The sequence below is a fragment of the Pan paniscus genome, chromosome 6, assembly GCF_029289425.2.
Source record: "Pan paniscus chromosome 6, NHGRI_mPanPan1-v2.0_pri, whole genome shotgun sequence".
Lineage (NCBI taxonomy): Eukaryota > Metazoa > Chordata > Mammalia > Primates > Hominidae > Pan > Pan paniscus.
This window is the reverse complement of record NC_073255.2, coordinates 175490042-175511876: the sequence shown is the minus strand read 5'-3', so window position 1 is coordinate 175511876 and position 21835 is coordinate 175490042. Positions and strand designations below refer to the sequence as shown.

General features: G+C 43.3%; 1 protein-coding gene and 1 pseudogene across 1 annotated transcript in view; one reads left to right on the top strand and one right to left on the bottom strand.

The window, feature by feature from the left end:
* Positions 1 to 7847: 7847 nt before the first annotated feature.
* LOC100983175 (large ribosomal subunit protein uL22-like) lies at positions 7848 to 8443 on the bottom strand (annotated as a pseudogene).
* A 9814-nt stretch (positions 8444 to 18257) lies between these two features.
* The window catches only part of SVOPL (SVOP like), an 83006-nt gene continuing 79428 nt past the window's right edge, over positions 18258 to 21835 (top strand). The window contains exons 1-2 of the mRNA XM_003813420.5: positions 18258 to 18451; positions 18886 to 18977. Of these exons, the coding sequence (XP_003813468.3) occupies positions 18370 to 18451; positions 18886 to 18977 (174 nt within the window). The 5' untranslated portion in view covers positions 18258 to 18369. The remainder of the gene's footprint in view (positions 18452 to 18885; positions 18978 to 21835) is intronic.

The window sequence follows — 21835 nt, the reverse complement described above, 5'->3', positions numbered from 1 at the left end:
TAGCTGGGACCACAGGCACGTGCCACCACACAGGGCTAATTTTTTAAAAAACTTTTTTTGTAGAGACCAGGTCTCACTCTATTGCCCAGACTGGCCATTAGAATCTTAATATTTTTGTCTTGTAATTTGTGACTTATATCTGCTACAAACATTTACCAGGTACCTGTATTTTTTTTGGCAATTTTTTCTTGTACTTTTAATTTTTAAAAACTATGGTAAAATACACATAAGTTCAAATTTGCCATTGTAAATTTTTTATTTTTTAATTTATTAGTATTATTATTATTTTTGTAGAGATGGGGGTCTCACTCTGTTGCCTAGGCTGGTCTCAAATTCCTGACCTCAAGCAATCCTTCCAACGTGGCATCCCAAACTGCTGGGATTACAGGTATGCACCACCATGCCCAGCCTGTAACAGTTTTAAAATGAACAATTCAATGGCATGTAGTACATTCACAATATTGTGCACCCATCACCACTATCAAACAGGGCCTCTTATGCCAGGCTACCCTGTGGACTTCTGACCAATCATTTGATCGTCTCCAGGTCAAGTGCCTATCCCTGACCCAATAGGTCATGGCCAGTAATGGAGAGCAGGTGGGGGCATGTGGCACAAAAACACAGGCCTTGGCTGGGCATGGTGGCTCACATCTGTAAGTCCCAGCACTCTGGGAGACTGAGGCAGGAAGATTGCCTGAGCCCAGGAGTTTAAGACCAGTCTGGTCAACATGGTAAGACCCCGTTTCTACCAAAATTTTAAAAATTAGCCAGGCAGACCAGGGCGCAGTGGCTCATGCCTGTAATCCTAGCACTTTGGGAGGCTGAGGCAGGTGGATCACCTGAGGTCAGGAGTTCAAAACAAGCCTGACCAACATGGTGAAACCCCATCTCTATCAAAAATACAAAAAATTAGCTGGATATGGTGGCGGGTGCCTGTAATCCCAGCTACTTGGGAGGCTGAGGCAGGAGAATCACTTGAACTCAGGAGGCAGAGGTTGCAGTGAGCCGAGATTGTACCATTGCATTCCAGCCTGGGGATAAGAGAAAAACTCCATCTCAAACAACAACAACAACAACAACAACAACAAAATTAGCCAGGCATGGGAGTGTGCACCTGTGGTTCCAGCTATTTGGGAGACTGAAGCCAGAGGATCAGTTGAGCCCAGGAGGAGGAGGTTGAGGCTGTAGTGAGCCACGTTCATGCTACTGCACTCCAGCCTGGGCAACAGACAAGACCCTGTCTCAAAAAAAAAAAAAAAAAAAAAAAAAAAAACAGACCTGCCTGGCATAGGGAGCACTGTGGGCAACATGTCAACAACATGTGAGTAACATGTCAACATGTCCTCAGTGGTTCATTTTTTCAAAAAAGAATTCTTGGTGAAGGAAAACAGTCTTTCTAAAAATTCAAACTAGGCTGGGTGCGGTGGCCCACGCATGTAATCCTAGCACTTTGGGAGGCCAAGGTGGGCAGATCACCTGAGGTCAGGGGTTCAAGACAAGCCTAGCCAACATGGTGAAACCCTGTCTCTACTAAAAATACAAAATTGCCCAGGCGTGGTAGCACACACCTGTAGTCGCAGCTACTCGGGAGGCTGAGACAGGAAAATCGCTTGAACCCAGGAGGCGGAGGCTCAGTGAGCCGAGATCACGCCACTGCACTCCAGCCTGGGTGAGGCAGAGTGAGACTCCGCCCCAAAATAAATAAAAACAAATAAATAATAAATAAAAATTCAAACAATGCATAAAAATATAAAGTAAAAAAGAGAACCAAGAAACCTAAAATCTAAACCCTGTAAGTAATTCTAACGTCACCCTTTTTCTCTTGGTCAACTACTACTTCTTTTGAAGTCTCAATTTAGACTTCCCTACAGAAGCCCCCCCAGGTCTCAAGACTCACAAGAGAAGGGGCCCTCTCTTATGTTGCCAGAGCATCCTTCACTAACCTTATCGCCATATTTGTCATACCTGAATATTTGCCTTTTTTCTTTTTGAGACAGAGTCTCACTGTGTTGTCCATGCTGTAGTGCAGTGCATGATCATGGCTAACTGCAGCTTCAACCTCCCAGGCTCAGGTGATCCTCCCACCTCAGCCTCCCAGGTAGCGAGGACTACAGGTGGGCTCCACCACACCCACTGAATTTCTGTATTTGAGGTAGAGATGGGGTTTTGCCATGTTGCCCAGGCTAGTCTTGAACCCCTAGGCTCAAGCCATCCACCCACCTCGGCTTTCCAAAGTGCTGGGAATACAAGTGTGAGCCATTGTGCCTGGCGGAATGCTTGTCTTTCTTCCACAGTAGGCTGCAAGTTCTTTGGAAACAGGAACTCTTTTCATTGTATTTTATTGTCTGATACCTAGTAGTGCTCAAGAAATATTTGTTGAAAGACTAAACACAGTTTTGGATAACATCTTTGCTGAAATCATTCCATCTATAAAACTATGTAATTAAATAATTTTATAAATTGGCCAGACGTGGTGGCTCATGCCTGTAATCCCAGCACTTTAGGAAGCTGAGGTGGGTGGATCACCAGAGATCAGGAGTTCGAGACCAGCCTGGTCAACATGGTGAAACCCTGTCTCTACTAAACATACAAAAATTAGCTGGGTGTGGTGGCAAGCGCCTGTAATCCCAGCTACTCAGGAGGCTGAGGCAGGAGAATCACTTGAACCCAGGAGGTGGAGGTTGCAGTGAGCCAAGATCATTACACTCCATCCTGGGCAACAAGAACGAAACTCTGTCTCAAAACAAACAAACAAAATAATAATAATTTTATAAATTGGGATCATTATATAGATAAATATTGGAAAACACGGTTCAACACTCAATAGCCTTACTTAAGAGCTTCTATATGGCATTCTATTATGGGAATATATTATCATTTGTTTAGCCACTTCTCTACTGGTGAGCATTTAGTTTGTACCTAATTCTTTTGTTGTTGTTGTTAAAACAACAGTGTGGGCCAGCATGGTGGCTCATGCCTGTAATCCCAGCACTTTGGGAGGCAGAGGCAGGTGGATCACCTGAGGTCAGGAGTTTGAGACCAGCCTGGCCAACATGGTGAAACCCCATCTCTACTAAAAATATAAAAAGTTAGGTGGGCGTGGTGGCAGGCACCTGTAATCCCAGCTACTGGGGAGGCTGAGGCAGGAGAATCACTTGAACCCAGGAGGCAGAGGTTGCAGTGAGCCGAGATCACACCATTGAACGCCAGCCTGGGCGACAGAGCGAGACTCCGTCTCAAAAACAAAAAAAAACCAACAGTGTGGTGACCTTCCTTATGCCCACCTATATCGTTGTATACCTGTTTGACTATCTCATGAGGATGAGTCCTCAGAGTGAAATTGCTCAGTCAAGAATTCTGTCATCCAATGCCTCATTGCCTTTGAGAAAGGTTGTACCAATTTACATGTTTGCCAATAGTTTGAGTGCCTATTTCCCTTGTACTTGGTATAATCATTCTTTTAAATTCTTGCAAATCTGACAGAGAAGAATTATAACTCCCTTTAATGTGAAGGTACGGTGCGGGTGAACACAGTTTCATAGATTTGCCAGCCACTGTATGTATTCTTCATGTCCCTGATGCCTCCATCTTTTCCTTCCTGAGCTGTAAGAGATTCTATTAAACATGTAAATTTCATATTGTTTTTTTGTTTAGCTTTCTTTAAATTTATAAATTTTTTTGTTGGGCACATGGCAACAAATCCAATAGTAAAATGAGTTTATAACAGAAATAAGCGATCTCCTGCTTCAACTTCCCACATCCCCAAAGAAATTCCTTCCCTCCCTCCCTCCCTTCCTTCCTTCTTTCCTTCCTCGCTCCCTCCCTCCCTCTCTCTTTCTTTTTCCCTCCCTCCCTTCTTTCTTCTTTTTTCTTTCTTTCCTTTTTTCTTTCTTTCTTTTTCTTTCTTTTCTTCTTTCTTTTTCTTTCTTTCCTTCCCTTCTTTCTCTCTTTTCTTTCTTTCTTCTGGGTTCTATCATCCAGGCTGGATTGGAACTCCTAGGCTCAAGTGATCTTCCTGCCTCAGCCCTCTAAGTAGCTGGGACCATGCCCAGCTAATTTTAAAAAAAATTTTAGTACAGAAGAGGTCTCTCTATATTGCCCAGGCTGGTCTTGACCTCCTGGCCTCAAGCAATCAAACAATCCTTCCGTCTTGGCCTCCCAAGGTGCTGAGATGACAGGCGTGGACCACCACACCTGGCAAGAAATTTCTTTTATTGCGTGTTTTTAGTTTTCTGAGTGATTACTTTTATGATTAAAACAATATAATTATACTTTATTTCTTGGTTTATGACAGTATCAATCCATTACTCACAAGAAAAATAATTTAGGTCATAATTTTCCTTCCTTTGTGCTATTCTCCCAATATGTTACAGGTATCTTTAGTTATTCTCTTAGCTATTTTTGTAATTATACATGGTACACTTATAGCTCTTGTCCTTATTATGTGAACTTTAGTTAGCATGTTGATTCTTTGGGTAGGATGCCTACCAATCCCTCCACCTTTCCTCACCGACTTCCAACTCTCACCTTTGTTATATGTAATTGGCTGTCCCCTTGTCAAATATACTGACATTTTGTTCCGTCCTGAAACCACAATCAGTCTTATATGTTTTATTCAAAACTCTGGAGGTTAACTGTGAACCTGAAAATGAATAAACAGCCCCTTTTTTTATGGCCATGTAAATCTTGCTCACTCTAGGACCAAGGGTTGCATATGAAGATTCTATTTATTTCTCTAGCGGTCTAATGTCAAGACCAAAAGGAATTTTATTTTCTTTTATATCATCAGTTGCCTAAAACTATGCCACATTTTAATTTTCTTCATATCATGGAAACAAAATATTATTATTTTTTAATCAGAAATATATAATGACTATGAAGTCAACAATGCTATTATGTTGACTTTTGTTATAAGAAATGGCAATCTGAAACTGTAATATGTACTTGTGTCACATATTTTTTGCATGGAGGGTTTATATGTGTTTGGCCCAATGTTGGGGAGCAGTGGCTATAGAATGGAATTCATGCTCAGCAGGTGGGGTGCTTCTGGCCTTGCCCACCTCTGCAGCTTCACCTCCCATCACTACTCCTTTCTCACTATTTAAACAACGTGATACTGCTTGTAGTCTTCTCAGCACACATGCATACACACATGCTTTTTGAAAGAATGATGGATATATTCAATTCCATTTTGTAGCAAAACTTGATGTGAAACTCATAAGGCTATTTTTTCTTTTTTGAGATGGAGTTTCACTCTTGTCACCCAGGCTGGAGTGCAATGGCATGATCTCAGCTCACTGTAACCTCCTCCTCCCAGATGCAAGTGATCCACCCGCCTCGGCCTCCCGAAGTGCTGATTCACTTGAGGTTAGGAGTTTGAGACCAGCCTAGCCAATATGGTGAAACCTTGTCTCTACTAAAAATACAAAAAGTAGCCGGGTGTGGCGGTGCATGCTTGTAATCTCAGTTACTCAGGAGTCTGAGGCAGGAGAATCCCTGGAACCTGGGAGGCAGAGACAGAGCGAGACTCTGTCTCAAAAATAAATAAAATAAAATTAAAATAAATAAAAACTTGGGCTGGGCACGGTGGCTCATGCCTGTAATCCCAGCACTTTGGGAGGCCGAGGTGGGTGGATCACCTGAGGTCAGGAGTTCGAGATCAGCCTGGCCAACGTGGCGAAACCCTGTCTCTACTAAAAATACAAAAATTAGCTGGGTGTGGTGGTGCACGCCTGTAATCCCAGCTTCTTGGGAGGCTGAGGCACGAGAATCGCTTGAACCTGGGAGGCAGAGGTTGCAGTGAGCCGAGATCACGCCATCGCACTCCAGCCTGGGTGACAAGAGCGAGACTTGGTCTCAAAAACAACAACTACAACAACAACAGCAAAACTTGTTCTGCTCAGTAGTAAGTGGAAGATTTCCAGATTTCTTGCTGTTCAATGTAGAAAACAAGGAGACTTGATGGAAATTGTTTTATTGCCCCTCTAAAATGTAAACCTTTAAGATTGTTAAAATTGTAAAATATGTTTATATGGGTATGAGACATCATAAAACATGACTGATAGAAGAGATTTAATGTTGACTGAAGACTGAACTCATTGTTAAGCATTTTAGTTGTAACTGAACTTAGAATGAACTCACTAGGATTTTAAAATACTATTTTTCCATCAAAATGAATCGTTTTATTCCTAGATACTATAAAAGCCAGATTCCTTTTGGTTTTAAAGTCTGCCGCTGTGATTTGCATTACTATTTTATTTTTCTGTTTTTAAAAAAGGAATAAACATATAATTGACATAATCCACCTACATAAAAGTCACCATTTTAAAGAGTACAATTCAGGCTGGGTGCGGTGGCTCATGCCTATAAGCCCAGCATTTTGGGAGGCCAAGGCGGGTGGATCTTTTGAGGTTAGGAGTTTGAGACTAGCCTGACCAAAATGGTGAAACTCAGTCTCTAGTAAAAATACAAAAAAATTAGTCGGGCATGGTGATGGACACCTGTAGTCCCAGCTACTTGGGAGGCTGAGGCAGGAGAATCATTTGAACTTGGGAGGCAGAGGCTGAAGTGAGCTGAGATTGCACCACTGCACTCCAGCCTGGGCAACAGAGTGAGACTTTGTCCCATTAAAAAAAAAAAAAAAAGAAAGAAAGAAAGAAAAGAGTACAATTCAGTGATCTTGAGTATGTTCACAAGGTTGTGCAACCATCACCATGGTAGAATTCCAGAATGTTTCATCACCTGCCAAAGAAACCTCACACCTATTATCAGTCACTTCCTACTCTCCTCCTCCCCCGGCAACCACTCATCTATTTCTGTCTCTGTGAATTTTCACATAAATGGATATTTCATATAAATGGAATCATACAATATATAGTCTTATATGACTTCTTTTGCTTAGCATGTTTTTGAGATTCATTCATCATGCAGCAAGTATCAGAACTCCATTCCTTCTTATTGCTGAATGATATTCCATTGTATGGATAGACCACATCTCATTTATCCGTTCATCAGATGATGGGCATTTGAACCATTCCTACTTTTGGCTCCCAGATGCAAGTGATCCATCTTGCATCTGGAAGTTACAGTGAGCTGAGATCACGCCATTGCACTCCAGCCTGGGTGACAAGAGTGAAACTCTATCTCAAATGATGCTTCTCTGACCATTCATGTATGAGTGTTTGCGTGGACACGTGTATTAGTTCCCTAGGGCTGCCATAACAAAGTACCATACACGGAGCAGCTTAAACAAGAGAAATTGATCATTTCATGATTCGAGAGGCTAGAAGTCTGAGACCAAGGTTTTGGCAGGGTGGGTTCTTTCTGAGGCTGGGAGGGAAAATCTGATTCATGCCTCTCCCCTAGCTGCTGGTGGTTGCTGGCACCCCTTGGGGTTCCTTGGCTTATAGATGCATCACCCCCATATCTGCCTTCGTGTTGCCAGGCCATTCTCCCTGTGTGCTGTCTCTGTGTCCAAATTCTCCCATTTTATGAGGACATCATTTACAATGGGTAAGACTCCCACTCCACTCCAGTATAATTTCATCTTTTTTTTTTTTTTTTTTTTGAGACGGAGTCTCACTGTGTTGCCCAGGCTGGAATGCAGTGGCATGATCTCAGCTCACTGCAACCTCCACCTCCCAGGTTCAAGAGATTCTCCTTCCTCAGCCTCTTGAGTAGCTGGGATTACAGGTGCACGCCACCATGCCTGGCTAATTTTTGTATTTTTAGTAGAGACGGGGTTTCACCATGTTGGTCAGGCTGGTCTCAAACTGCTGACCTTGTGATCCACCCACCTCGGCCTCCCAAAGTGTTGGGATTACAGGCACAGCCACCACATCTGGCCCTTTTTTTTTTACTTTTAATTTCATTTATTTTAATGCTGAATTTACTCTCGTGTCATAAGTTTTTGTTTCTTCAGTTTCTTCTGGGATATCTTTTTCTTCAGGGCAACCTCATCTTCTGGTTTAGGAACAATCTGTTCCTTTTCAGTAAGGATCATCTCAATGTGGCAGGGAGAGCACATGCATGGGTTAATCCAACCATAAGCTCTGTCGATCCGGCGGCGCATCTTAGGTGCTTTGTTCACTTGGATATGCTCAATGACCAGAGAATCTGCATCTAAACCCTTAAGTTCTGCATTGCTCTCTGCATTTTTAAGCATGTGCAGCAAAAATTCAGCACTCTTTTTGGGCCACCAACCTTGTGTCCAGCCCCACTGCTTGGCCTGGGCACACCTGCCCACTCCACCATTGTAACATCGGAATGGTACGCACTATTTCTGTAAAGTGACATCTTTCAGATACTTCGTGGTTTTTCATATATGCATACCCTTGATGACCTGGGAAGTGTCATGAGTGTTCTTAAAGTGAACACAAAGATTTGAACGTCTTGATTTGCATGATTTTGTGGAGTTCTCTGGGTCAAGTGAATAGCAAACCATTTCACAGATCACCTCAGGCCGCTTAGGGAAAGAGGAAGAGCTGACTTTATCTTAACGAATTACATCTGCAATGATCCTAATTCCAAATCAAGTCACATTCTGAGGTACTAGAGGTTAGGTCTTCCACATATAAATTTTGATGGGCACACAATTCAACTCATAAGATTATGTTCTCAATTCTCCTGAGGTTATACCTAGGAGTGGAACAGCACATACGGTAACTCTATGTTTACCCCTTGAGGAACTGACAAACTGTTTTCTACAGGGGCTACATGATTCTAAATTCCCACCAGCAACACACAATGGTTCTGATGCCCCCACATCTTCACTAACACTTGCTACTGCCTTTTTAAAAAAATAATTATAAAGTATGAGAAACATACTGCCTACCTTTTTAATTTTAGGGATCTGGCTGGGCGCTGTGGCTCACACCAGTAATCCCAGCACTTTGAGAGGCCAAGGCAGGTGGACCACTGGAGGTCAGGAGTTCAAGACCAGCCTGACCAACATGGTGAAACCCCTGTCTCTATTAAAAGTATAAAATTAGCCGAGTGTGGTGGTGCATGCCTGTAATCCTAGCTACTTGGGAGGCTGAGGCAGGAGAATCACTTGAACCCAGGAGGCAAAGGTTGCAGTCAGCCAGGAACATGCCACTGCACTCCAGCTTGGGCAACAAGAGTGAAACTCTGTCTCAAAAAAAAAACCCCAAAATTTTTCGGCATCCTACTGAGTAGGAAGTGATATCTTGTGGTTTTGATTTGCATTTCCCGAATGACCAATGATGTTGAGTCTCTTTTCATGTGCTCATTGGCCATTTGCATATCTTCTTTGTAGACATGTCTATTGAAATCATTTGCCCATTTGAAAAATTAGGTTGTCACTAGGCATGGTGGCTCACGCCTGTAATCCCAGCACTGTGGGGGACCAAGGCGGGTGGATCATGAGGTCAAGAGATTGAGACCATCCTGGCCAACATGGTGAAACCTTGTCTCTACTAAAAAATACAAAAATTAGCTGTGTGTGGTGGTGCACACCTGTAATCCCAGCTACTCAGAAGGCTAAGGCAGGAGAATCACTTGAATCCGGGAGGGGAAGTTTGCAGTGAGCTGAGATCATGCCACTGCACTCCAGCCTGGTGACAGAGCAAGACTCTATTTAAAAAAAAAAAAAAAAATCAGATTGTCTTTTTATTATTGAGTTGTGAGTGTTCTTTATATATTCTGGATACTACACTCTTATCAGGTATATGGTTTGCAAATACTCTCTCCCATTCTGGTTTTTTTTTTTTTTTCACCTTCTTGATAGTGTCTTTAGATGCACAAAAGTTTTAAATTTTTATTAAGTCCAATTTTTTTGTTTTTTGCCCAGGTGTGGTAGCACTCCAGCCTGGGCAAGAGAGTAAGACCCTGTATCAAAAAATAAAAATTAAATTAAAATAAAAAAATTTAGGGCAAGTGCTGTGGCTCATGCCTCTAATCTCAGCACTTTGGGAGGCTGAGGTTGGCCGGATCACCTGAGGTCAGGAGTTTGAGACCAGCCTGGTCAACATGGCAAAACCCCATCTCCACTAAAAATAAAAAAATTTGCTGGGCATGGTGGTGTGCACCTGTAATCCCAGCTACTCGGGAGGCTGAGGCAGGAGAATCACTTGAACTCAGGAGGCGGAGGTTGTGGTAAGCCGAGATCACGCCATTGCACTCCAGCCTAGGCAACACTAGTGAAACTCCGCCTCAAAAAAAAAAAAAAAAAGAGGAAAAAAGGAAAAAAAAAGCTTCCAAATAAAGAACACCCTTCAAATGGTGTTCCAACAATGTCTGAAAAGGGAGCAGTAGTTTTAGAATTGTCTGTCCTCATAACTTTCAGGCTCCCAGATGGACTGAGAGACCAATTATTTTGCTTTTCCCACTATGTGTAAATAACAACTTTTCATACTTTCTGTGTTCGCTCTTGAGAGGGAGAATTTCATGGATTGTCTCTGAGCATTATTGATCTTTTTCCCATCTGGGAATATTTATGTCTCTGTGACAGTGTTTAAGAAAACAAAGAATATATACACTGCAGTAGAATTGTTTGTTATGTTTATCTTTTGCGTCCCCAGCTAGATTAAAAACTAGGCCAGGTGCGGTGGCTCATGCCTGTAATCCCAGCACTTTGGGAGGCCAAGGCAGGCAGATGACCTGGGGTGGAGAGTTCAAAACCAACCTGACCAACACAGAGAAACCCCGTCTCTACTAAAAATACAAAATTAGCCGGGCTTGGCGGTGCATGCCTGTAATCCCAGCTACTCAGGAGGCTGAGGCAGGAGAATTGCTTGAACCTGGGAGGCGGAGGTTGCGGTGAGCCAGGACCACGCCATTGCACTGCAGCCTGGGCAAAAAGACTGAAAATCTGTCTCAAAAAAAAAAAAAAAAACCCAAAAAACAAAAAACTCCTTAGGCCAGGAACATGTCAGATCCTCCTCTGAAGCCTCCACAGGAACTACAGAGCCAGCACTTGGCAAACATTAATGACCTTGATGTGCTACTACACAGCTGTTCTCTGGCTTCTTTTTTTTTTTTTTTTTTTTTTTTGAGGCGGAGTCTCACTCTTTCGCCCAGGCTGGAGTGAAGTGGCACGATCTCGGCTGACTGCAACCTCTGCCCCCCAGGTTCAAGCAATTCTCCTGCCTCAGCCTCCCGAGTAGCTGGGATTACAGGTGCCCACCACCACGCCCAGCTAATTTTTGTATTTTTAGTAGAGATGGGTTTTCACCAGGTTGGCCAGGCTGGTCTCGAACTCCTGACCTCAAGCCATCCACCCACCTTGGCCTCCCAAAGTGCTGGGATTACAGGCGTGAGCTGTGGCACCCGGCCCTCTCTGGCTATTTTTATGTTCTGGCAAAAGGACAGCTTGGCTTGAGATTTTTTGTTTCTGTTTTTGTTTTAACCACTTTATTGAGACATGAATGACATAAAAACTGGTACATATTTAATGTATACAACTTGAAGAGTTTGGAGATAAGTATCCCTGTGAAACCATCACCACAATCTATGCCATAAAACTACCTCCAAACGTTTCCTCTAGCCTTCTTATTTATTATTTATTTTATTTTATTTTTTTTGAGACAGTCTTGCTCTGTTGCCCAGGCTGGAGGGCAGTGGTGCAATCTCAGCTCACTGCAACTTCTGCCTCCTGGGTTTAAGTGATTCTCCTGCCTCAGGCTCCTGAGTAGCTGGGATTACAGGTGCCCACCAGTGCACCTGCCACCACGCCTGGCTAATTTTTGTATTTTTAGTAGATATGGGGTTTCACCATGTTGGCCAGGCTGGTCTCAAATTCCTGGGATTACAGGCATGAGCCACCACACCCAGCTATTATTATTTTTGTGATAAGAACACTTATCAGAAGATCTACCTTTCTGGCAAAATTTTAAGCGCATGATACCATATTGTTAACTATAGGCTCAATGCTGTAGGAAGAACTTTAGGATTCATTCATCTTGTATAGCCAAAATTTTGTGCCTTTGACTAATACTTCCCTGTTTCCCCTTCCCCTCAGCTGCTCAGAATGGCATCCACTATTCCACTCTCTGCTTCTATGACTTTGACTATTTTAGATTCGTCATGTAAATGATATAACATAGTATTCATTCTTCTGTGCCTGGCTTGTTTAATTTAGCATCGTGTCCTTCAGTTTCATCCACCTTGTTGCAGATGGCAGGATTTCCCTCTTTTTTAAAGATAAATAATATTCCATTGTGGCCGGGCGCAGTGACTCACACCTGTAATCCCGGCACTTTGGGAGGCTGAGGCAGGTGGATCACCTGAGGTCGGGAGTTGGAGACTAGCCTGACCAACATGGTGAAACCCTGTCTCTACTAAAAATACAAAATTAGCTGGGTGTGGTGGCACATGCCTGTAATCCCAGCTAGTTGGGAGGCTGAGGCAGGAGAATCGCTTGAACCCAGGAGGTGGAGGTTGCAGTGAGCTGAGATCCTGCCATTGCACTCTAGCCTGGGCAACAAGAATGAAACTCTGTCTCAAAAAAAGAAAAAAAGAAAGAAAAAGAAAAATTCCCTTGTCCTTGTATGCATGTACCCAATTTCCTTTTCCACACATCCGTTAATGGACATTTGGGTTGTTTTATGTTTTGGCTATCGTGAATAACGCTGTAGTGAACATGGGAGTGCAGATATCTCTCTGAGATAACTGATTTCAATTCCATTTGGATATATGCAGAAGTAGGGCTGTTGGATCATATTGGTGGTTCTATTTTAATTTTTTGAGGATAGTTCAATACTCTTTTCCATAGTGGCTGCACCAATTTACATTCTCACCAACAGTGTACAAGGGTTCCTTTTTCTCCACATTCCCACAACTATCTCTCTCTTGACCTTTTGATAATCGCCATCCTAACAAGTATGAGGTAATGTCTCACTGTGGTTTTGATTTGCATTTTTCTGAGGATTAGTGATGTCCTGCACCTTTTCATTGGCCATTTGTACTGGCTGTCTATCGGCAATTTGTATGTCTTCACTTGAAAACTGTCTGCTCAGGTCCTTCGCCCATCATTTGAGTTTTTTGAGTTTTGCTCAAGTTGCAGGAGTTCCTTTTTCCTTTTTTTTTTTTTTTTGAGATGGAGTCTTGCTTTGTTGCCCAGGCTGTAGTGCAGTGGCACAATCTCAGCTCACTGCAAGCTCCGCCTCCCAGGTTCAAGTGATTCTCCCGCCTCAGCCTCCCGAGTAGCAGGGATTACAGGCACCCACCATCGTGCCCTGCTAGTTTTTGTATTTTTAGTAGAGATGGGGTTTCACCATGTTGGCCAGGCTGTTCTCGAACTCCTGACCACGGGTGATCTGCCTGCCTCGGCCTCCCAAAGTGCTGGGATTATAGACGTGAGCCACTGCACCTGGCCAGGATCTTCTTTGCCACCTGCCCCCCTGCCGAGACAGAGTCCCATTCTGTCACCCAGGCTGGAGTACAGTGGCATGATTTCGGCTCACTGCAACCTCTGCTTCCCAGTTTCAAGTGATTTCTCCTGCTTCAGCCTCCCGAGTAGCTGGGATTACAGGCATACACCACCACACCTGGCTAATTTTTGTATTTTTAATAGAGACAGCGTTTCACCATGTTGGCCAGACTGGTCTCGAACTCCTGATCTTGTGATCTGCCCGCCTCAGCCTCACAAAACGCTGGGATTACAGACATGAGCCATTGTGCCCGCCCAAAGAGTTTCTTACATATTTTGGATATTAACCCTTTGTGAGTTCTGATTCTACTACTTAACTAGTGATCAGACATTGGAAAAGTTACATAAGCATCTCACAACCGCCAGGCACAGTGGCTCATGCCTGTAATCCTAGCACTTTGGGAGGCCAAGGCAGGTGGATCACCTAAGGTCAGGAATTCAAGACCAGCCTGGCCAACATGGAGAAATGTACGTCTCTACTAAAAATACAAAAATTATTCGGGCATGGTGGCGGGCACCTGTAATCCCAGCTACTCGGGAGGCTGAGGCAGGAGAATTGCTTGAACCCGGGGGGCAGAGGTTGCAGTGAGATGAGATCCCGCCACTGCACCCCAGCCTGGGCAAAAGAGCAAAACTCCATCTCAAAAAAACCCCAGAATCTCAGAACCTCATTTTTTTGAATTATTTATTTTGGAAAATACTACACATACTCAAAAGTAGAAGATAATAATCTTCTTCCAATAATTTTCAATAGATCACCATTCTCTTTTCATCTATACACCCATGTAATTCCTATACATGCTGCCCTCACCCTATTATTTATTTTAAAATAAATCCCAGACATCATCATTTCATTAGTAAATATTTTAGTATGTACCTCAAAAATACAAGGATTCTTTCTTATACCGTAGCCATAATACCATTGTCACACCTAATGAGGCCATCAGTAATTTCTTAATATCTTCAAATTTCCAAACTTGCTAAAATTTCCCTGATATTTTCTGTATCTATATCTCTCTCACATTGCTGTTTTTCTTTTTTTATTCTTTTTTTTTTTTTTTTTTTGAGATGGAGTTTTGCTCTTGTCGCCCAGGCTGGGGTGCAATGGCTTGATCGCTGCTTACCGCAACCTCCGTCTCCTGGGTTCCAGCGACTCTTGTGCCTCAGCCTCCCGAGTAGCTGAGATTACAGGCATGGACCATCACGCCTGGCTAATTTTGTATTTTTAGTAGAGATGGGGTTTTACCATGTTGGTCAGGCTGGTCTTGAACTCCTGACCTCAGGTGATCCACCCACCTTGGCTTCCCAAAGTACTGGGATTACAGAGGTGAGCCACTGCACCCAGCCACACACTTGTTTTATTTTTAAATTTTTTATAGTTGATTTGTTTGAATGAACATCCAAACAAGGTCCATTTTTGGTTTGATGTGTCTCTTTTATTTTAGTCTATAGGTTCCCCTTTCCTCTTCTTTCCCTTGCCATTTATTTAATGAAGAAACTGGGTCATTTTTCTTATACAGCTTCCAGCATTCTGCATTTTTCTTATTGCATCCACGTGGTGTTGTTTAACATGTTTCTTGATTTCCTGTGTAAGCTGGTAGCTAGAGCTAGATTCCTGATTCGATTCAGGTTCCATTTCTCTTTATGCGAATACTTCACAGGTGATGTTGTATACGTCTTCCTGTTGCATCTCATTAGGACCCAATGCAATCTGCCTGTCTCTGTTTCCATGGTGTTAAGATTTTTCAGTGGGTTCAGGTGTTATCAGTCATATCCCTCTCATAGCAAAGTTCACCATCAGCCTTTCACCTCATAGTTTACAAGCCAGTGATGATTGTTGCCTGGATCCATTATTTTTTTAGAAGGTGCAAAACAGTCATGACTTAATTCCATCCTTTTCTCTGCATATGTTAGCTTTATTATTCACAAATAATTTTCCCTCAGCAACTGTTTTGTTACCCTGATGTACAGACAATTTGTACAAAAAAGTCAAGATATTTACTATTTTTGCTAGTTTTCAGAATGAGTTTATTTCTTACCATTCTCCAAAGGTGATCAATTAGGTCTTCATTATGGTATTACTGTGAACAAATGGACTTTAACATCTTCAATGTGTTTCAATTCTTGGCAGTCATTAGTTTTTCTGATGTTCAAATTGTCCCATCTTTGGCCAGTGGGAGCCTTTTCAATTTTAATTTGTTTTTGTTTTTTGAGATGGAGTCTCACTCTGTCACCCAGAGTGGAGTGCAGTGGCCCAATCTTGGCTCACTGCAACCTCCGCCTCCTGGGTTCAAGCAATTCTCATGCCTCAGCCTCCTGAGTAGCTGGGACTACAGGTGCATGCCACCACGCCTGGCTAATTTTCCATTTCTAGTAGAGACGGGGTTTTGCTGTGTTGGCCAGACTTGTCTCAAACTCTTGGTCTCAAGTAATCCTCCTGCGTCAGCCTCCCAAAATGCTGGGATTACAGGTGTGAGCTACCACGCCCAGCCCTCAGTTTTAATTTTGTAATCTTTCATTACAACCCCAGGGGTCTTTGATATTGCCCATGCTATAGGCTACGACAAAATGCCCCAGGCTCAGTTTGTACATTTCCTGTCCCTGAGCCAGAATCAGCCATTTACCTAAGATGCCTGGGTTTGTTTGTTTATGTTTATTTATTATATATGTTATATAATAATATTTGTTAATATATTATATTTGTTAATATTATATGTTATATAATAATTTCGTATTTCTATTTCCAGTTTAAAATTAGTCACCTAAAGTGCCTGGGTTTGTTTGTTTATATTTATTATATATGTTATATAATAATTATATTTGTTAATGTATTATATTTGTTAATAACATTATATTTGTTAATATTATATGTTATATAATAATTTCATATCTCTATTTCAAGTTCAAAATTGGGATTATAAATTTTTTACGTAGCTAAATTTGATTTTATATTTATCTTTTTCCTCTTAACAATGAAAACCTGGGTTCCTAACAATATTAACATAATTACTTTCCTTATCCTAAATATGTACTAATATGCAACTGATGATACCAATATTATTACTAACAATATCATTAGCAAGAATAGTTTAGGCTTTCTGTTTATCCCACTAGGAATATACAATTAAGTTACTATGTCTTAGAGTCATCTGAAAAAAAGTCTGGCCAGGCAGGGTGGCTCACGCCTGTAATCCCAGTACTTTGGGAGGCCGATGCGGGCGGATTCACAAGGTCAGGAGATCGAGACCATCCTGGCTAACACGGTGAAACCCCGTGTCTACTAAAAATACAAAAAATTAGCCAGGCATGGTGGCGGGCGCCTATAGTCCCAGCTACTCAGGAGGCTGAGGCAGGAGAATGGCGTGAACCCGGGAGGCAGAGCTTGCAGTGAGCCGAGATCAGGCCACTGCACTCCAGCCTGGGCGACAGAGCAAGACTCCGTCTCACACACACAAAAGTCTGTGTGGGTAAGCCACTAACTTGATACCCATCTTTACTTGTCTTAGTTTTCTTTTGGCTTTTAGAGTTAAGAATCCTTTTTAGGGTTAAATGCAAAAAGGCAAGGTAAAAAGAAGCAGCCAGGCATGGTGGCTCACGCCTGTAATCCCAACACTTTGGGAAGCCAAGGCAGGCGGATCACTTGAGGTCAGGAGTTTGGGACCTGCCTGGCCAACATGGCAAAACCCCATCTCTACTAAAAACACAAAAATTAGCCCAGTGTGGCAGTGGGTGCATGTAAGAGGGAGGAGAATTTCTTGAACCAGTAGGCAGAGGTTGCAGTGAGCCGAGATCGTGCCACTGCACTCCAGTCTGGGCGACAGGGCAAGACTCTGCCTCAAAAAAAAAAAAAAAAAATGACAATGACATGCAAGAAAGCACACTGGAAATACAGGATCTGCGGAAGTGTGAAGTGCTGCTTTGCGATTGTTTTTCTGTATCAAAGCCATCTTCCCTCCCACTCAGAGGATGCTATTGGTTAAATTGCCAAGGCCTGCGTCTGGCCCCAGGCTCAAGGTTGGTTACTGGTCTCAGAGTCCTGGTTGTCTAATTTGGCCTCTTAATTTAGCTCGATTATCTAATTTAGCCATTTAGTCTCTCCATTTCTCAGGTTCCTTACATGCCAGACAGTGATAAATTATAATATTTCACAGATCTTCTGTGAAGATTAGAGGGAATAATTCATGTATGTAAAGTGTTCAGGATAATGATTAGTGACAAATACTCTCATACAGAGTAATAATAGTAACGGCTTCCATTTATCAAGCACATTAGTACTTGCCACTTATGGGGGTGAGTGCTTTCTGTGAACTAACTCATTTAATCATCACAACAACCTTGAAAGTTGGGTGCCATTATTATATCATCCCCATTTTAGGAAACTCATTTGAGAAAACTGAGGTGTGCAAAGGGCAAATTCCTCAAAGCCACATACCTAAAAAGTAGTAGGGAAGGCTGGGCACAGTGGTTCACGCCTATAATCCCAGCACTTTGGGAAGCCGAGGTGGGCGGATCACCTGAGGTCAGAAATTCGAGACCAGCCTGGAGAACATGGTGAAACCCTGTCTCTACAAAATATACAAAAAAAATTAGCCAGGCATGGTGACGCATGCCTGTAACCCCAGCTACTCGAGAGGCTGAGGCACGAGAATCGCTTGAACTCAGAAGGCAGAGGTTGTAGTGAGCTGAGATTGCACCACTGAACTCCAACCTGGGCAATAGAGCGAGACTCCATCTCAATCAATCAATCAATCAATAAAAAGTAGTAGGGAAAAAAAACACTGAGCTGCTTGGTTCCAGAGGCCCAGTATGAAAGAGGATAAAAATACATACCTCATTCGATTTTTGTGAGGGCTTCAAGAAATTTTGTGTATAGTGTGCCTGGCATATACTAACTATCCAATAACCATTATATTTCTTTCCTTCTTCCCTCCCTTGCTTCCACCAGGGAAGCTGTTTGGGGAACTTGAGCTATTTAGAAGATGGCAACCAAGCCAACAGAGCCCGTCACGATCCTCAGCCTTCGGAAATTGAGCCTGGGGACCGCAGAGCCACAGGTTAAAGGTGAGATTATCATAGAAGTCTCCAGCTCAACCTGCTGCTTAAAGAATCCTTTTTAAGCTTAAATGCAAAAAGGTGAGGTCAAAAGAAGCAGCCAGGCATGGTGGCTCACTCCTGTAATCCCATCACTTTGGGAGGCCGAGGCAGGCGGATCACTTGAGGTCAGGAGTTTGGGACCTGCCTGGCCAACATGGCGAAACCCCATCTCTACTAAAAATACAAAAATTAGCCCAGTGTGGCGGTGGGTGCATGTAATCTCAACTACTCAGGAGGCTAAGGGAGAAAAATTGCTTGAACTGGTAGGCGGAGGTTGCCTACCACTGACCCCCCATATTAACTTGTTTTTATAATAATGGGTTGGCTTTCTGAAGCTGATAGTCCACATGCATTCCCTTCCCTGCAGAAGCAATTTTTTCCACTTTGTCTTTTGTTGTTAGAGGCAAAGACGTTCACCGTGGAAGATGCAGTGGAGACCATCGGCTTCGGGCGTTTCCACATTGCCCTCTTTCTGATCATGGGCAGTACTGGGGTGAGTGCTCCTTCAAGATGTTGACGAAAAGTGTCAAACTCTGTAAAATATTTGAAGAGATTTATTCTGAGCCAAATATGAGTGACCATGGCCTGTGACACAGCCCTCAGGAGGTCCTGAGAACGTGTGCCCAAGGTGGATGGGGCACAGTTTAGGGAGGCAGGAGACATCCATCAAATACATTTAAGAAATACATTGATTTGGTCCAGAAAGGCGGGACAATTCAAATTCAAAACAGGAGTGGTGGGGGAGGGGGGACTTTCAGGCTATAGGTAAATTTAAACATTTTCTGATTGACAATTGGTTGAGTTTGTCTACAGACCTGGGATTGATAGAAAGGAGATGTTCAAGTTAAGATAAAAGATTGTGGCCACACACGGTGGCTGACACCTGTAATCCCAGCACTTTGGGAGGCTGAGGCTGGTGGATCACCCGAGGTCAGGAGTTTGAGACCAGCCTGGCCAACATGGTGTTGAAACTCCGTTTCTACTAAAAACACAAAAATTAGCTGGGCTTGGTGGCTGGTGCCAGTAATCCCAGCTACTCGGGAGGCTGAGGCAGGAGAATCGCTTGAACCCAGGAGGCGGAGGTTGCAGTGAGCTGAGATTGTGCCACTGGACTCCAGCTTGAATGACAGAGCGAGACTGTGTCTCAAAAAAAAATAATAAAATGAAAAAAAAAAAAAGATTGTGGAGACTAAGGTTCTTTTGAAGTCTTATAGTGGCTGCCCTTAGAGACAATAGATGACAAATGTTTCCTATTCAGACCTTTAAAAGGTGCTAGACTTTTAGTTAATCTCTTCAGGATTGGGAGGGCCTGGAAGAAAAAGATCTAGCTCTGTTAATAGAGATTCTTTACAGATGCAAATTTTCTCCCACAAAGAACAGCTTTGCAGGACCATTTCAAAATACGGCAAAGAAACATGTCTTGGGGTAAAATATTTGACTTATTTCTTTTTCACATAATGTTATGCCAGATCGGAAAGTAAGTCACGATCTATAGGGTTAATAAAACCCATCTGATGAGAATTTATGGTTTGTAGGGCATGACTCCCCAGCCCCCTTAGACAGGAATTTGGGCAAAATAAAAACAATCAGAGCTTAGGCCTCAGAGATCACGTGGGTCTTCAAAGCTAACGTCGTTGGATGCAGCAGTCTTTTTTCTACTGACCTCAGGCTCTGGGCTCTCCAGTCCAGGGGGTGTAGGGATAAGAAAAAGAGCAGGAGGCCGGGCGCAGTGGCTCACGCCTGTAATCCCAGCACTTTGGGAGGCCGAGGCGGGTGGATCACGAGGTCAGGATATCGAGACCATCCTGGCTAACATGGTGAAACCCTGTATCTAATAAAAATACAAAAAAATGAGACGGGCATGGTGGCGGGCGCCTGTAGTCCCAGCTACTCGGGAGGCTGAGGCAGGAGAATGGCGTGAATCCGGGAGGTGGAGGTTGCAGTGAGCTGCGATAGTGCCACTGCACTCCAGCCTGGGTGACAGAGCGAGACTTCATCTCAAAAAAAAAAAAAAACAGGAACCCCAAGAGGTGGGTAATCCAAAAATCACTTTCATTCACCTTTGGCAGGTGTTCGGTTATAAAGCAAGTGAGCATTTGTGTCTGTGTTTTGGGAATTCAATACTCATTTTTTAAAATGATAGAAATGGAGGTATTGGGAAGAATGGAGAAAACTATGGTATTATTTTATGTAAATTCGAACACATGGCTCTCAAACATTTTGTGCATAAGAATCACCAGAGACACCTGCTGTAATTACATATTTTCAGATCCTTTAAGAGGCACTGATGAAGGCTTGTTTACTGCTAGGGTTTGAACGTGTCCCTTCCAAAACCCAGGTGATGCCAGTGAGATAGTGTGAAGAGGCGGGGACTTTAAGAGGTGATTAGGCCATGAGGACTCCTCCGTCGTGAATGGGATCAAGGCCCTTATAAAAGAGGCTTCATGCAGCAGGAGTTTCAGCTTGTTTGCCTTTCCGCCCTGTGAGCACAGTGGTTCCTCCACTCTCGAAGGACACGAGGGAGTAGGTCCTCTCCAGGCAACAGAACCTGCTGGCACTTTGATCTTGGGCCTCCCAACCTGCAGAACTGTGAGAAGATGAATTTAGATTTCTTATAAATTGCCCAGTCTCAGGTATTTTGTGATAGCAACACAAATGGACTAAGACATACACCCTACGCTATTTTGAAGAAAGAAGAATGACAGCTTCACCCAGAGGCTTTCACAACAGTGGTGATGTCTGTGAACCCACACCACTACTCCCACTTCCTCCTTTAGTAGGTAAGGTGAAAATACGTTAAGAACTCCAGGCCAGGCACTGTGGCTCATGCCTGTCATCCCAGCACACTGGGAGGTCAAGGCCGGTGGATCACCTGAGGTCAGGAGTCTGAGACCAGCCTGGCCAACATGGTGAAACCCTATTTCTACTAAAAATACAAAAAACTACGTGTGGTGGCATGTGTCTGTAATCCCAGCTACTTGGGAGGCTGAGGCAGGAGAATAACTTGAACCTGGGAGGCAGAGGTTGCAGTGGGCTTAGATTGCGTCACTGCACTCCAGCCTGGGCAACAGAGCAAGACTTTGGGGGTGGAAGGCGGGGAACAAAACAAAACTTCATACCCAGATGCATAATGATAATCAGACAGAATGGAAAATCAAAGATATGGGGTCCACTCAACAGTGGTGTTGGGCCGGAGGGTAAAAATACACAGGAGGGAGGTAAGTGAGAAAACGCTAGAGGGCTCTGACCCTCCCCAAACAGCTAAAAAGTATAAGAAAGGGTTGTGTGGGCCGGGCACGGTGGCTCACACCTGTAATCCCAGCACTTTGGGAGGCCAAGGCGGGTAGATCA